Below are 17,143 nucleotides of genomic sequence, written 5' to 3' on the forward strand. Positions count from 1 at the left end.
TGTGAAAGTGAAGACTGATAGTAAAAAAGGACTTAAATACTAATCTGTTTCTCATCCACACATTTCATATCACATCTGAAGAAATTCATTTAACAACTGGAGTCATTTAAAATTAATTTTATGCAGCCTTTATATGCTTTATGGAGCTTCAAAGTTCTGGTCACTTGCATTGTGACAACCTACAGAGCTGAAATATTGGTCTAAAAATCTTCAATTGTGTTCAGCAGATGAAAGAACGTAATTCTCATTTACTCGCCCTTATTTCCAGATGTGTGAGTTTTCACTTTGGGGAACTATTACTTTAAATCACACTTTGTGATTCAATTCTGTCTCTTGCAGTATGTGTACAATGCCTAGGCCAATTGTGGTCTGGCTAACGTATAGACATGCAGGATGAAGCAGAGCAACAATCGCATCACTTATGTCTGTTTGTCAGACTTCGCAAAATTTGGATGCAAAAATGTTAAAAAGCTTTAACATCACATTTAAAAAAAAAAAAAAAAAAAAAAGTTTTAGTCTGACTGAAATAAAACTTTTAAAGTCTATGTAAAAGCAGTATATTGCAAACATTTTATTTTTGTACATTTTTCCTTTAAAAAGCAAAAATTCTAATTTTCTCAACTTTCTCGCATCATGGAGCGTCACTTCACCACACTTCAGTGTTTTCTCTGCGACGCACCATCCCCTTTGAAATAAATGGAGTCACAACATTCTCTGAAATAAAGTGGTCCAATGTGTAAGCTACTCTAGTAAAAATATAGATTTTCTGATTAATCGTGATATTCTTTGAAATCCCAATATAGATTCCCAAAATCCCAATAACAATATTTTACTTAGTTTTGGATTACATCTGTAAATTAAATAGAAAATGGAACTGCATTGTTTGGGCCCTGTTGTTAGTTTTTAAATTTAAGATTAAGTATTAACTAAAACAATTTTTTAAATCAATATTAATATGATGTACCTAGAAGGTTCCCTGTTTAATTTCCAGCATCAGCTGAGAGAAATTCTTTGATATGCAAGTAAAATTGATATCCTAAATGAAATATCCAAATGAATCAGAATAGAATCAAGTTGAATCAATATCAGAAAATATGTATCGTTTCCTAGTGTAAATGTTATTTATAGGACGATGTACTCAAAAAACAGAGTATGTGAGTGGAGTGGTGATCATTCCATCGGAGCGGAAGTGCCTTTTTGAAAATTCCGGTCGCTCAGGCCGCTCCGCACTGCTTGCTCAAGCCAGAATGTGCTTTGGGATATGATGGTTTGGGAACCTGCGAAATACGCAATAGGCCTGAGTTTATGGAGTTCAAACATTGTTTTAGTGAAGTTGCAAACCTTGCACACCGTACGAGAAGCATCACGCTGTGTCGCGGCTAGGACACGGCACAGGTATCAAACACAGTGCAAGTCGAAGCGGTTCAGGTGGCAGATGGTACACACAAATGTTACTAAGGTTTTTCCCATCAAGAATGAACAACGCTAGAGTAAATAATCTATGTCTTTTGATAAGGATTTGGGTCAAATATAATGAAAAATAAGCGAGTTGCGCCAGGTGGCACGGTAGAAATTTGAGCAGCATCCGAAGTTGTAGCTTTGGTCCAGTGTACAAACCCCTTGAGAGTTAGCAAAGATTCTTTTTGGAATCTTAATTTAAGCATCACATTGCCAGAAAGCACGAGGATGTGCTACATGAACACGGTTGGCTACACTACCATTCAATGATAAATAGATAATAGTAAGGTATCTTGTTGTTTTGCAATCATGTCAGTGCAGCTGCCAGCTAGATGCCGGCCCGGTTCTGTGAGGGTGCAAATGTTAGAGCACCCTCAATTGAATAAGTAAGATTAATAATACTGTATATTGGCAAAGCATACTTCCTTGTATCCTGGCGAACACACAAAATCCCTGCATCAAAACGAATAAATGTGCATGATCTTACAGATCAGTGTGATCTCATTTGCAGGCACATCATTCTGCTTTCATGCCTTCATTGTACAATTGAGCATTTGATTGGAAAATATTTCTGCTCTTGCACAGAGAATAGTGGAATTCTCTCACTTAATCGACCACCCATTTCTTTTGATTTATGCTCAAAGATAAAGTAGCACATAAATTGCTGGTCAGTTTCCCAAAGCCAAATCCACACCTTAACAGTAAATGAAATCCAAAAGCTGACTCTATATTAGTGGTTGCGGATAACATCTTCTGACATAGCTTGCTGCATTCATGCACAGAGGAAAAAAAAAACTAGAAATGATTGTACATTAGAAAAAAAATTATTCTTAAATGCAGGCAGTGTAATTCATGGATAAAATCATTTGTTTTGGGATCATAAAACATGATTTAATCTAATATATACAGTATATATATACACACGTGAAGTCAGAATTTTACATACACTTAGGTTGAAGTCATTAAAACTCGTTTTTTTAAACCACTCCTCAGATTTCATATTAGCAAACTATAGTTTTGGCAAGTCGTTTAGGACATCTACTTTGTACATGACACAAATAAGTTTTCCAACAATTGTTTACAGACAGATTGTTTCACTTTTAACTGACTATTTCACAATTCCAGTGGGTCAGACGTTTACATACATCAACTTACCTGTGCATTTAAGCAGCTTGAATGTCATCAAGCCTTTAGGCAATTAGCATCTGATTGGAGTGAACTGGAGGTGTACCTGTGGATGTATTTTAAGGCCTACCTTCAAACTCAGTGCCTCGTCACTTGACATCATGGGAAAATAAAAGAAATCAACCAAGACCTCAGAAAAACAAAATTGTGGACCTCCACAAGTCTGGTTCATCCTTGGGAGCAAATTTCCAAATGCCTGAAGGTACCACGTTCATCTGTACAAACACCATGGGACCACACAGCCATCATACCGCTCAGAAAGGAGACGCATTCTGTCTCTTTGAGATGAATGTAGTTTGGTGCGAAAAGTGCAAATCAATCCCAGAACAACAGCAAATGACCTTGTGAAGATGCTGGTTGAAACAGGTTGAGAAGTATCTATATCCACAGTAAAACAAGTCCTATTTCGACATAACGTGAAAGGATGCTCAGCAAGGAAGCAGCCACTGCTCCAAAACCTCCATAAAAAGCCAGACTACAGTTTACAAGTGTACATGGGGACAACGATCTTACTTTTTGGAGAAATGTCCTCTGGTCTGATGAAACAAAAATTTAACTATTTGGCCATAATAACCATTGTTATGTTTGGAGGATAAGGGGTAAGGCTTGCAAGCCGAAGAACACCCTCCCAACCATGAAGCGTGGGGGTGCTTTGCTGCAGGAGGGACTGGTGCACTTCACAAAATAGATGGCATCATGAGGAAGGAAAATTATGTGGATATTGAAGCAACATCTTAAGACATCAGACAGAAAGTTAAAGCTTGGTTGCAAATGGGTCTTCAAATGGACAATGACCCCAAGCATACCTCCAAAGTTATGGCAAAATGTCTTTAAGGACAACAATGTCAAGGTATTGGATTGGCCATCGCAAAGCCCTGACCTCAATCTGATAGAACTTTTGTGGGCAGAACTGAAAAAGCATGTGCGAGCAAAGAGGTCTACAAACCTGACTCAGTTACACCAGTTCTGTCTGTAGGAATGGGTCAAAATTACAGCAACTTATTGTGAGAAGCTTGTTGAAGGCTACCCAAAACGTTTGACCCAAGATAAACTATTTAAAGGCAATGCTACCAAATACTAGCAAAGTGTATGTAAACTTCTGACCCACTGGGAATGTGATGAAAGAAATAAAAGTAAAATAAATCATTCTCTCTACTATTATTCTGACATTTCATATTCTTAAAATAAAAAATTAAAAAACATTATTGAAGGATCATTGGTCAGGCTGTGAATCTGAAGGAAAATGAAGACCAAAGAGCATTCCACAGAAGTTACAGATAAAGTAATAAAATGCATAGATTAGGGAAAGGGTACAAAATAATATACAAATGTTTGCATATCCCAGTGAGCACAGTTGGATCAATAATCAAGAAGTGGAATCTGCACCAAACCACACAGGCACTGCCAAGAAAAGGCGGTTTCTCAAAATGCAGTGCTCTAACAAAAAGGAGACTTGTGAGAAATGCCACAGAGAGGCCAACAATCACTTTGAAGGTGCTACAGATTTCAGTGGCAGGGAGTGGAGTAATGGTGCACCAGTCAACCAAATCAAGAGCACTGCATAATGCTGGCCTGTATGAGAGGGTGGCAAGAAAGAAACCATTACTCAAAAAGTACCATCTGAAAGCATGTGTGAAGTTTGCCAGAGAGCATATGAGTGACCCAGCTGTGATGTGGGAGAAGGTTTTGTGGTCAGATGAGACCAAGATTTTGTTGCCCAAAACTCAAAGCACTATGTGTGGTGCAAACCTAACTCTTCCTATGCCTCAAGGCACACCATCTCTAAAATTGAAGTATGGTGGTGGCAGCATCATGCTGTGAGTTTGCTTCTCATCAGAATGGACTGGGCATCTTGTTAGAATTGAAGAAATAATGGATGGAGCAAAATATATGGAAATACTGCAAGAGAACCTGCTTCAGTCCACTAAAAACTGAAACTTGGAAGGAAATTCACCTTTCAGCATGACAATTATCCCAAGCACAAGGCCAAAGCAACATTGGAGTGGCATCTGTATCACTATTTGAAAATTGCAGTCCACAAGCATCACCCAACCAGTTTGAAAAACCTGGAGCAAATCTGCCAACAAGAACGGGCCAAAATCAATTCGTCACTATGTGCAAAGTTGATACACATGTACCCCAAAAGACTTAAAGCAGGTGTAGCAGCAAAAGGTGGCTCAACCAATTATTAATGTGTGGGGGTTGAATAATTATGAAAGCAAGATACCAGTTTTGTATTTTTCAAACAAACCAGAAATGTCTAGAACTGTATATACTTCATAAAAAGCAAGCTGTTGAATGGAGTATTCAATTTTTAGCATTTTCAGTAAGTTGAATTATAATAATTATAAACAAATTATAATAATCTAAATACTTTTAAGAGATCTTGAGGGCCCCCCATTTATTTGCAGAAAATGACAACTGGTCAAAATAACAAAAAAGATGCAGTGTTTTCAGACCTTGAATAATGCAAAGATTAGAGAGAGGTTGGAGAGCATTGTCAAGAGCAGAAGGAAGGAAGCAAGTTTTCTTACGGGATAACCTTGTACGTAGCTTGATTCAGGAGTCCTTCAAAAAGAAGAATGCCCGAATCCAGCCTGCCCGAATCCAGCCTTGCTGAAGCACACCCAGATCATCACAGATCCTCCACCAATTTTACCATTTTACAGTGGGTGCAATACATTGTGGCTTGTAGGCCTCTCCAGGTCTCAGTTTAACCATTAGTCTACCAGGTGAAGGATTGGTGTTTTCCAGCTGGACAATGCTCCATGCCACACAGCCAGTTCAATCAAGGTGTGGATAAAGGACCACTGGATCAAGACCCTGTCATGGGCCAGCCCAATCTCCAGACCTGAACCCTATTGAAAACCTCTGTAATGTGAACAAGAGGAAGATGGATGCCCACAAGCAATCAAACAAAGCTGAGCTGCTTGAATTTTTGTGCCAGGAGTGGCATAAAGTCACCCAACAGCAATGTTAAAGACTGAAAGAGAGCATGCCAAGATGCATGAAAGCTGTGATTAAAAATCAGGGTAATTCCACCAAATATTGATTTCTGAACTCTTCCCAAGTTAAAACTAATTTGTTTAAAAATTAGAAAATTTGAACATATTTTCTTTGCATTATTTGAGGTCTGAAAACACTGCATCTTTTAGTTATTAATAACGAATAATAATCTCACTTTATGCAGAACAAATATTTGTATTTGTTAAATCCATGGTTAAACCCTGCTGTACACAATACATGATCGTATGATGTACATAAAGTCCAGATTCCCTAAAGCTACTTTAAAAATATCAAGGAAAAACAAATTGGGCACAAGGTATTTACTAATATAATAATTATTATACAATTAACCACAGCCCTTTAGATATACAATTCCTACATTTAACATTGCAGGGAATATTAATCAAGCAACAATACTGAAACAGTGAAAAAAACCTTAACTGACGTTTTCCCCTTTAATACGCCCTTTAAAACTGAACACAAAATTAGGATGAGAAATTGCTTGTTTGAATTTATAGACCTAAAATATGATAGCATTAAATCAGAATCCTATTAATGTATCAAATCTACAGTAATAAATCATTCCGTGGAGACAACTGAAGAACAATTATGAATTTCACATTTACTTGTATAACCTGGTACCAGTCCATGTTTTCATTATTACCATAAATGAATCGAACAAACTTTAAAGTTGAAAAGATTGTGTTTTTCTGGGTCGGTTGTGTCACTCAGATCCAGTTCAAACAGAAAAGAGCAAATTTGCGTGAATGCAAGTTTCCGCGCCACCGCACATATGAATTATCACTTGTAGAGGCATGTATGATGAATTGTTTAAAGTAAATAAAGATAATTAGAACTGATTTTATTTTTAGCCATTATCAATGGCATATGCGCTAACAGAGAAATATTTGACTGATTACTGGGTTATTGAGCGGAGTGTCACAACGCTCTGCTTCGCTCGCATGCTCTGTTCAAAGAGCCTATTTACACTTACAGTTTGTAATATTACTGTGCTTTTTGAAAATATAACTCTTCTCATGTGATGCTATTTTTTTTATAAATTTGTATTAATGAAGTTTAAAAAAATAGAGCAATAAGTATGATAAATTACATGTTCACAAAATTTTTGCTAAAGATCGGCACAGAAATAACATAAATTACAAATACATTTATGTCTTAATCAGTGGTGATGCTAGTGCTGGGAAGTAACATTTAGCCATGATTTCATAATTTACTTAGTTCTGAAAGTCAGAACGCTCTCTTCACCCGACATAGTTATTAGTGTTCAAGTTTCACGGTTTCCCCATTCATGTGTTTCATCCTTGATTGTGAGGCTCTTAAACTCCTTTATGCTGACATAGTTTAGTTTACGTATGTGGCCTGAACAACCAGATGCACTTACACGTGGCCAAGTCACGTCTTGTAAGCCTCTCAAACCACCTTCTGCTTCTCAAATCTGTCTTGGAAGGCATTTATACTTGGTCTTTTCACAATCGATTTACCCAATAAAATTCAGACTTATTCTTTTTTCACCATCAAAAACTATACTTGAGTATTGCTGGCATACCTGTATGCCACACGTACTGTACCCAGACATACGTGCTGGCAGCAAAGAACAGCCATTGCTTGGGGATGAACAGGAGGCAGATGATGTCTGATGTGAACGTGACACACACAAAAAACACAGAGAACGCCTGTGGAACAAGAAGAGAAGTGGAGGAACTTTCAATTAAACCTGTCAAACACATGCCACATCAATTCCTTAACACATAAGTGAAAGATGTCAAGGATGGTTTTTAAAGGACCCAGTAGATAACAAGCCATTAATTGCACAAATTTATGCTGCAGGATTCAATACTCACCAATCCCTGGTATCTAAAGGAATCGTAAACACTTCTGATGAAAAGCCAGAAAGGCCACAGGTACTCAAACCGGAACTCCAGCACGAAATCAGCCAGCAGAACCAGCGCCCAAACGACCAGGAACTTCAGGTACAGGAAGGTACTGTTGGATCACAGAGCGAAGAGAAATCACATTTGAGCATATGGGATTATATCAAAGCCTGTCTCTCTATCACAAAGAGATGTTTTATTACTTTATGCAAATGTACTCAGCAGCATGTATCAGCAGAGTATATATTGTGCTGAGTATGTTTGCATTTTAAACAACATACCAAAAGCCTCAGCCAACACGGTTTCATTTGGAATAAACCAAAACTTGTAAGAAAATTAGGCATGGACACATGTCTAATGCACCAAAAGCCTTCATAAAGTTAACCGTATAGGAGGCAGGATTGTTACAACAATGTTGTATAAACATATGTCAGTGATGATAGCAATACAAAGCAACAGCCAGCCTCAGGAATATTCGTGACATGGAAAATACAAAATGGGACGCTTATTTTTCCATTGCATGCACTACGTGAGCGCATGGATCACACAAAACATCCACACATATTGTGCTTTACTGAGAGGCAGCAGGTCTCAGCTAAACACTCGGAGTGAATAATGATGATTAGACAGATCTGAGCCACTGTCATCTGTGTCTGACTGTGGCAGCTCATGCATCCAATACAACCAGCCTCAGTTAGGAGACGCCATTATGGTGCTGTCGGTGCCCGAGAGGTTCTCCGTCCGTACCTGCTGTGAATACCCTCGGTGATTCGGTTCCGTTTTAACGGGCGACGGGGTTTGCTGCAGTCCGCATTGCGCCGCTTCATTCTCCACCCTTTAGATTCCAGTAACTTTTTAACACTCGAGGGAAACTACGTGTGCGACCTAATACTGATGCGCATCGCTACGCGAATGCGAGGATGTCAGTGTTTTTCTTCTACTAGAAACAAAGAAATACAAAATAATAACACCCCGCGAGGCCCTCCCATTTTTATACTGGACGTCTCGTGACGTCAGGACGTCGCATTTTGCACGTTACGTTAGCTAGGCAACATGGCGGCGCCTTGACCAGTCAACTCTTTTTGGTTTATTTCGATGTTTATTTTTTAAAGGTAAGTGCTAACATTGAACTGTGGGAGATATTAATGCTTACATAGTAATAATCAAGTAAATTCGTTGGCATATTTTTTAAACATTATGTTTGAGATAAACCACATCCTCTTACTCCAACACATGCGTTCACACTGCCATGCTTGTGCTGAACGTGAAATTCATAACGTTATCATGCATTTGAATAAAGTGTTACTGCCATTTGTACTCGTTTAATGTGAGTCACTCACAGAGTAATGTTGGTTTGACGAATTTGGATGGGTCTGAATCTGTCAACATTGCATTGCGTTGTGTTGCACACAATACTCGTATTATGCATTTTTTTACTTGGTCCGAACTAGAGGTCGACGTGGATTTTTCAGATACCGATAACCTGGGCTGGGTTGATTGTTTCTGAGTTGTAATCAGGTAATGATTACAAATTGCATAACTAATATTGTAGTCAGTTATATAATAGCTTGGATTACATTTTAAAGTAATCTAATTGTATTGCTTTTGGATTACTTCTAACCTTATTATTTTTTGTTTGATGTCACATTCATTTGATTGGGGAATCTTGACCATTTTGACAATGTTGCTTTAATGCGTTAAATAAACTTAATGGATAAAAATATGACAATTGACATTATTTATTTGTGTGTGTGTGTGTGTGTGTGTGTGTTTAACTCGCTATTTGTCTGTTTCTGAGTGAAATAAAAAAAAAGCACTTAAAATGTTCTTATTGTGGCAATTTTGGCATTACAAATGCATCAAAGTGGCATGGTAACACATCAGACCAATTATAATTGTGAATCAACATCACAAAAGAGAGTTGTCAAAGATGCAAAAGCACATTTGTGTAAGCAATTAGCGAAATTTAACTAACTTTACCACACTTATGTAATTGGTTTGACATGTATGTGTGGATTGTCACTCCATCTTCAGTGTAATTATGGCTAGTGGCTAGTATCAGGTCTCCGTGTACAATAAATTATGAACAGTTTATTGCCTTTTCCTGATTAACATGTAATCCATAATAAAGTAACTTTAATCTGATTATAAGTATTTTATCAGTAATTGATGAGTAATTATCAGTACTTGATTTTGTAATCTGATTACATGATTCAGATTACGTGTAATTTGTTACTACCCAGCACTGCCGATTGATCGGCCGATACTTTAAAAAAAATTTATTTATAAAATGTTCTTAGTCTGTTCAGTGTTACTGACATAAAGGCTCCAATAGTCTAAAATGAATAAAATATGTGATGCAGCAGTATTGTGCAATGAAAATCCCAATAATGACATTTTACAAGTTTGAACAAGCCTAAAACACACAAGGAACACTTGAGTACAAGGGACAATGTTTAAGTAAATCAATCTTTTTGTAGCATACATATTTATTATATGTACATGTGATGGTGCATGCTGACGGGGCAAGTTTCCATATAGCATATATTGCATTTTTCTTTGCATGCCATGACCATGAACTGCAAAGGCTCAGCAATGTGCAAAATTATTTACGTGTCATTAGCTGAACAGTTAATTGCGTACTATTTAATTCCTTACATTTATAACACACTTTTTTTTTATTTCTAGGTACTTCTACTTAAAGTGGTTTACAGGTGTATTTGCACCCAAATATCAAAGAGTTTGAGTAGACTCAACAAAATATTTAGAGAATGGTTTCTCCTCACTTTGATAAGTCTATATCAAAACAGATGCAATATTTGAGAACCACTTGCCTTGACTATTTTATTCTACACAATGAAAGTAGCCCCCTCATGGTGGCTTCCTTGTTCAGATCACATAACCTACTCACTTTCTACTCACTTTATCTTGATAAACCTCCTCTTATTAGATGTATTTGTTTGCAGAATAAATAAATCCTGGGTCAGAAATATGCTAAAAACATTTGCTTTTGCATAATAAGTCTTAGTTACTTAGTGCATCTTAAGTTAGTATGCTTATGACACCTTTTGCCTTTGTCATTTCAGACCTCAGAAAGTACACTAAGATGCCTACAATGCTGAACCTCAGCAATGAGGTGGTAAAAATGAGGGTGGAGGTGAAAAGGGTGAAGGTGCTCCTTATCAGGAAACTCATCCGTCATATCTCGTCCCTGGAGATAAAGAAAGGAAATGAGGCAGCCTTGGAGAGGCACCGCAGACGAGCAGCGAGACTTCGGGAGGAGATCCGTGAGCTGAAGGTTATTGCACCAGACAGCGTCACCAAGGCCGCTCTACAGAAGGACATCAGTTTCGAGAAGGTGTGCCAGAATAAAGAGGCCAGCCTGTCTGAACGAGCCATCGCCCGCATTGCAACGCACCCACAGTTCAGCAAGAGAATCCAGAGCATAAAAGATGCAATTAAAGCCTTCAAAGAGGAAAGAATAAATGCAAGAGAGGCCGAGAAACAAGCAAAAAACAATGCTGAAGATGTCACACTGCAAGATCAGGCTCAAAAAGGCAGTGGTGATGATGATAATTATGTTGGTTCAGAGAAATCAGATGATGAAGGAGAAGAGAAACTGACAGAGGAGGAGAGTGAGAAAAATACAGATAAACAGCAAGATGAAGCTGATGGTTCCTCATTGGTGAGCCAGAAGACATGTCTGGAGATGTTAAACGAACAAACGAATCTGTGCCAGAAGGAACAGATTTCAACAACTGAGGTAAGTGTATAATGAAGTGGTGTTAATAAGTGGTGTTTGTGAATTATTATTATTATTATTTATCATAGCTTGACTCATGAATCGTAGCAACTGTACCTGACATGAAGTCACCCATTAGTTCTAGCTGATTTGCTAAAAGGCAGATGCTGGTTAACAGACACTAGCTGTAGTTGCCATTTATTGCTTGTGTGTTGCCAATGCTATTGCTCAGCAGGGTCTTGGCCTTAAAGTTGTTAGGTTTTTCTTTTCTTTACACTGCGGCCAAGCGAAATTAAACTCTTAAAATATAATGACTATTTCTCCAAAAGGTGGCGGGACATGTAGAATTGTCTTATAGCTATAAAAGTTGTGTTTACAGGTTAGTTTAACTTCCCAAATACCTTTAACTTAAACAACAACAAATTCCTTGAATAATGTCCAGCAAGGTATTATGTCCAAAGTCATGCATGTTTGTTTAAGATTTGGGCTTAAAGTCATGTCATTCCAAACCCATATGAATTTCTTTCTCATGTGGTATGCAAATGCAGAATAAAAAGTTAGAACACGTTTACACAAAACTATTGTAAATCTAATCAATGGAATCAGCATTATGTCATGGTGATGAGGTTTTCATAGACCTTATTCATAATTAAGTTTTTTGTCGATTGATTTTTGGTTTGGAAAGATGCTTTTTTCAATGTTTTGTTAGCAGATTGATCCAAAACACTTTAAACAACAGTACATCACATTAAAAAGACTGTGAGTCCATCCTTCACACTCTTGCTATCATTCCAATAAAAAATGTAATCTGGCGCTACCGTGAATAAAGCCCAAAGTATGCTGGGTCCGAAACCAAATGTAGCTGTCTTGTTGCCTCGCTGTCCTATTAATCAGTGACTCCACAGACAGGGTTTGCGTACGAAGGTACCTCCAGAAACTGATTTCGGACAGGATATTGAGGCAGCATAACGTCATATCGTTAATGGATAACAGCAACTGATTATCACTATCTGGTGCCCACTAAAGGTAACACGTCTGCTTCAAAAAATAATAATTTATAACAAATTCAAGAGAATTTTGGCAATAACCAAGTGTATATTTCATAACTACAATACTGATTTCCCACTAGAAATGAAATCAAAAGTTGGAAAAAGTGAAGAAAAAAAAAAAACCCTTACATTTATACACAAATTGGCAATCAACATTGGAAAAAAAATACAAAATTCTTCAGCTCAACTGCTGTGGATCTGCACACACAGGATTCTATACATCTATGCTGCCTTCAAAAATCGATCAGACGAAGGTATCACAGTAGATAAAATGTGATGTGATCATTGGATTCGGACGTGTCTTGATCTCTTCCAGCCTTCATACACAGCCTCCGAAGGCAGAATTTTCCTGGTTTTAGATGCAGCCATAAACTCTGATTTTTACGAGAATGTTTGCATATACAGGCAGTTGGAGCATGCGTGCTATGAGATACAGGACTATTTGTCTTCTGGAGTTAAGATCCATAAAGATGTCTTTATATTCCTTCAGACTCAAGTTATACAAATGCAGGTGTCTCCTGATCTCCTCACACATACTCTCTTGATGTGCATTTTTACTGTTGTCACTGCTGTCGTCTCCTGTTGTTTACTAGTAATCACATCTTCTTGCACTTCTTAGTGACCGAAATGGCTCATGTGTGAGTGTTGCCACCTTGTGGTCCCACTAATTAGTGCATACTGCACATTGAGTATGCCTGGTTAAAAAAATCTGTCCGCACATGTTCAGTGCTCGAGTACTCTGCTGATGATGAAATTTGCAATACTCGTCCTGTACACAGACGCATAGCGTTCACGTCTGTCTGAAGTATACTTTACTCATGATGCACAACGGACGTCCAAATTTTCACTGAAAAATTACTCACATTTTGGGTTGTTTCTCATCAAACCCTATCGTATGCATTTAGAAGTCTTGGAATGTGACGCATGAGTTGCATGGACTACTTTTATTATAATCGTGGATCCTTTTAAAGCCTCAAAGTCAGTTCAACTGCCATTGTATTGAAAATGTGAACCAAAATGTCCATTTAAAAATTCTCCTTTTGTGTTCCACATAAGAAATAAAGTCATACAGGTTTAGAACTAAATAAGGGGAAGTAAATATTTATTCACAAAATGTTTCCTATTCAGTACTCCTCCCATACTTCTAGTTTTGACTGATTTGTAGTAGACAAAAAAAAATCTTTATATAATTATTATTCTGAAAAATTTTTCTCTGCTCATACAGAATTCAGAAGAAACGGTAAGTGTCCCAAAAGAGGTGGTCAGGATGAGGAAGGAGGTGAAGAAAACGAGGGTGCTGATCATCAGTAAGCTGGCACAGCAGGTAGCTACTCTGAAGAAGAAAAAAGGTCAGGAATCTGAGTTAAAGGAGAGCCAAGAGATGGTGGCAGTAATCATGAAAGAAATCCAGACTTTAAGGAGCATTAAACCAGATCAGGTGACCATGACAGCACTTCAGGAGAACACTGAGCTTGAAAAGGTTATGCAGAACCCTCAGGCGAACCCAGTGGACAGAGCCATAGCACGTATAGCCACACATTCCTGCTTTGTCAAAAAACTCCAAAAGGTCAAAGCAGCTATCGAAGAAGAAAGAGTAAAGGCTGCTGAAGCCAAACAGAAAAAGGAAGACAGGCAGATCTTGGTTCAGTCAAATAATGAAGACGAGGAAGAAGAGAGTGATAATGAGGAGAAGGCGGAAGATCAGGAGGAAGATGATGATGGCAATGAAGATGAGGAGGAAGAAGTGGGGGAGGACAAATTGAACAGTCCTTCCACTGAAATCCACAAATCTGGCATTGAAGAGCCAACAGAGGATGCAAACACTATGACTGTGAAGTTGTCACCATCCGAGGTCATCACAACACCTTCGGAAAAACCCAGAGATCCAAAAGTTAAATCACAGAGTGCTGATCTCACCTCTACAATTGTTCAAAGTTACCCTGAAAAGTCTTCAAAAGTGACCAGTACAGAGTCAAATCTACCAAAGAGCATTGTAAAATCAGACAAAGAAAAGGAGACCACCATAAAGTCACAAAAGAAACAGGACCTACCCGAGACCAAAAAGCCTGAGACAGAAAAGGATGAAGACGAGTTTGATTTATCAGATGAAGAGGAGAAGGAATATTTTGACGACAGCACAGAAGAGCGTTTCCGTGGGCTGTCATCTCATTCTGAAGAGAGCGAAGACGATGACTTCTTCCTCGGCAAAGTGAGCAAATTCAAGAAAAAGAAAAGTTGCCAATGGAAAGTCGAGGAGAAAAAGGGTGAGCCTCAAAAACTTGACAAATTGCAGAATCCAGAGGCGGCCACCAGCAAACCTCACAAGAGAAACCTAGGCAAATTACAGTCTGTTTTTTGCTCCGCTTTGTCCAAATCCAGCATCTCCTCTCAGAACGCAAAGTATGGCTTCCGCCATGATGATCCAAGACCTCCTCGTTTCCAGAACCAGAGGAAAGGTCCTGAGGGCAAGATGAAAGCATTTCGAAACAAAGGCCCAGACCCTGGTGTTGATAGAAGGACAGGTCATTTCAAACCCATTACACAGACATTTAAATATGCAGGAGAAAGGCAAGGTGGACCTTCAGGGGCAGGGAGTGGAAAGTCACAGTTTGAGCACCATCAGAAGAAGAATCCCAGAGGCCCATCAGGCAAGATATCAAATCCACCTCAGCAGGCACTTCATCCCTCATGGGAGGCCAGCAGGAAGAGAAAAGAACAGCAGGCACAAATCACAGTATTCCAGGGAAAAAAGATCAAATTTGATGATGACGATTAAGCAGGACCTTCTCAAATTCATATGATACCTTTATGTTTTAAAACATGTCTGTCTGTTATATATATATATATATATATATATATATATATATATATATATATATATATGTCCTGTTATTTAAGCTTTATTCTGTTAATTAGTATTAAAACATGGAGCTAAAATGTAATTATTATTTTGATTTATACAGTGAAGGAATGTTCAAAGAATATGATAATTTCCAGTTTGGTCTCATACATTGATTTTATCGGACTGCTTGTTCATTTGTAAGGGGGTATTGTATAAAAGTGTTGTTGTTTTTTTCCTACTTGTTACACAGTTTACTTCACACATTAGTTTTCAGTTTGATAATTACACCTTTAAAAGATTTCACAAATGGGAAATTTTTATACAAATATCATCATAAACATTTGCTTGAAAATAGGGTTTATTTGCCATTATTATTTTGCAGTACAGGAAGTTGTCCTTTTATCCCAGTTTCAAGTAATAAATGTACAAACTTGTGCAATGTACACCATAGGTGTCATTTGGGGATGGACGTGTTCCTACCACTTTTTTCCTTTGTCAATTTTGTCCCCACTGCTTTTTGAAACAGCCTTTGTTTCTAATGCAGAAAAAAGAAAATCATGACATTAGTAATCACATTTTTTATTATAATGCTCATTAGCTTAAACAACAGTGATGTTTATTCACTCTTCTAATTTTTTTTTTATTTTTTACTCTTATATAATGTTTTTATGTGTATAAATTATGTGTGAATATTCCCAACACTCTGGTGATCTCTGTGAAGGATTTGTGGTTGTTATCTTACAATATTTCTAAAATAACTAAAATACCAGTCATTCTTAAACTAAAAATGGATGGAAAGACAATTTTTGAGAGAAATAAAATATCAAATATATTGGGTGACTTGTTCATCATATACATTTTATTTTAAAAGCAACATAATTTAAATTGCATCAACTTTATTTGCAACAAAGCGCATGAGCGTGAATGACACAAAATCTGCCTTTAATCTCGTAGGTCGCTGAGGCGTTTGGCATCTCAAACAAGCCTGATGCTTACTTTCTGTTGTCTCTTCTGTACCCCGCCCTGCATTGGTGAGCCATTAAATGGCAAGGCGAGAGCAGGTCAGTCAAGAGCAGAGAGCCAATTGGGCATTTACCGTCAAGACTTGAAAGAGAAGAAGCACCAAAACTTAAGTGTTTCTGACAGAGGGTCATAAATAATCATGTTTTACGAATATTTTAGTGTTTTTGTGTAAAAAAAAAAAAAAAAAACTACTAATATTATAAGTGAACCTCCAAAAACATTTTAAAGTAATTAAAAAAGACATGTCATGATCCTTTTATCACAATGCAAAATGCAAACAGATGTGCCCTGCTCATGGTATATATAATACCAAATGCGCGTGCATGTAATAATTAGACGCAGATTGTGCATGTATTATATAGTGTATGCTTTCCACATCTGTTCGTTTTAATGTGTTCAATTCCCATATTCCGTGATTACTTTATGCTGTACTGCACTACTGTCATTTTTTATTGTCTATCAACCTCTCTTGAAAAATAATACAATATAATAATAATAAAAGAAATATAAGACCTAAAAATAACCATTCGAGAACATTCTGTATAAGTTATTTTGGTTATCCTACAAAAAAAAAAAAAAAAGCACACCCTGCAACGTTCTGGGGACGTTAGTTTGTGGTTATAAAATAAAGAACTTAAAGAGAACGTTCTTCAAACGTTAAGAATTGGTTCCCCCCCAAAAAATAACCAAACGGGAACCATACGCTAAGGTTAGGGGAACGTTGTGTGTTTGCTGGAACCTTACAGTTTGGCTATCATGGATATCCTCCCTGCGAAGTGCCCTCTGCATGCATAATTTATGCCGTAAGGAACACAGGAGTGGTTTGCTCCAATTTTATTTGTAGCATCTTGACTTGAATTTATACATGAAAGTGGACAGTCTTTTCCTCTTATTGAATATAATACAAGAAGAAAATGAGTGGATATTGCCTTTAACTGGTACAGTA

At 37.5% G+C, this 17,143-nt stretch overlaps 2 protein-coding genes across 2 annotated transcripts in view; one reads left to right on the plus strand and one right to left on the minus strand.

Moving 5' to 3' along the window:
• Positions 1-8,504, minus strand: part of LOC127650162 (macoilin-1) — a 33,577-nt gene extending 25,073 nt beyond the window's left edge. The window contains exons 1-3 of the mRNA XM_052135396.1: positions 8,289-8,504; positions 7,512-7,653; positions 7,217-7,343 (exon numbers count right to left, since the gene is read on the minus strand). Coding sequence (XP_051991356.1) covers positions 7,217-7,343; positions 7,512-7,653; positions 8,289-8,368 — 349 coding nt within the window. The 5' untranslated portion in view covers positions 8,369-8,504. The remainder of the gene's footprint in view (positions 1-7,216; positions 7,344-7,511; positions 7,654-8,288) is intronic.
• A 12-nt stretch (positions 8,505-8,516) lies between these two features.
• Positions 8,517-16,704, plus strand: srfbp1 (serum response factor binding protein 1). The gene is made up of 3 exons (XM_052135395.1): positions 8,517-8,653; positions 10,628-11,304; positions 13,558-16,704. Exons 2-3 carry the CDS (start codon positions 10,648-10,650, stop codon positions 15,106-15,108), a joined length of 2,208 nt encoding a protein of 735 aa, XP_051991355.1. The 5' UTR covers positions 8,517-8,653; positions 10,628-10,647; the 3' UTR covers positions 15,109-16,704.
• Positions 16,705-17,143: the final 439 nt, after the last annotated feature.

The sequence above is a fragment of the Xyrauchen texanus genome, chromosome 10 (genome assembly GCF_025860055.1).
Source record: "Xyrauchen texanus isolate HMW12.3.18 chromosome 10, RBS_HiC_50CHRs, whole genome shotgun sequence".
NCBI classification, from domain to species: domain Eukaryota; kingdom Metazoa; phylum Chordata; class Actinopteri; order Cypriniformes; family Catostomidae; genus Xyrauchen; species Xyrauchen texanus.

What these genes read in the sequence shown, in the direction of transcription:
- srfbp1 (XM_052135395.1), top strand. Translation starts at nt 10,648, where the DNA reads ATGCCTACAATGCTGAACCTCAGCAATGAGGTGGTAAAAATGAGGGTG. An exon ending in AACAGATTTCAACAACTGAG is followed by an intron (nt 11,305 to 13,557) that starts GTAAGTGTATAA and finishes CTGCTCATACAG; the next exon opens with AATTCAGAAGAAACGGTAAG.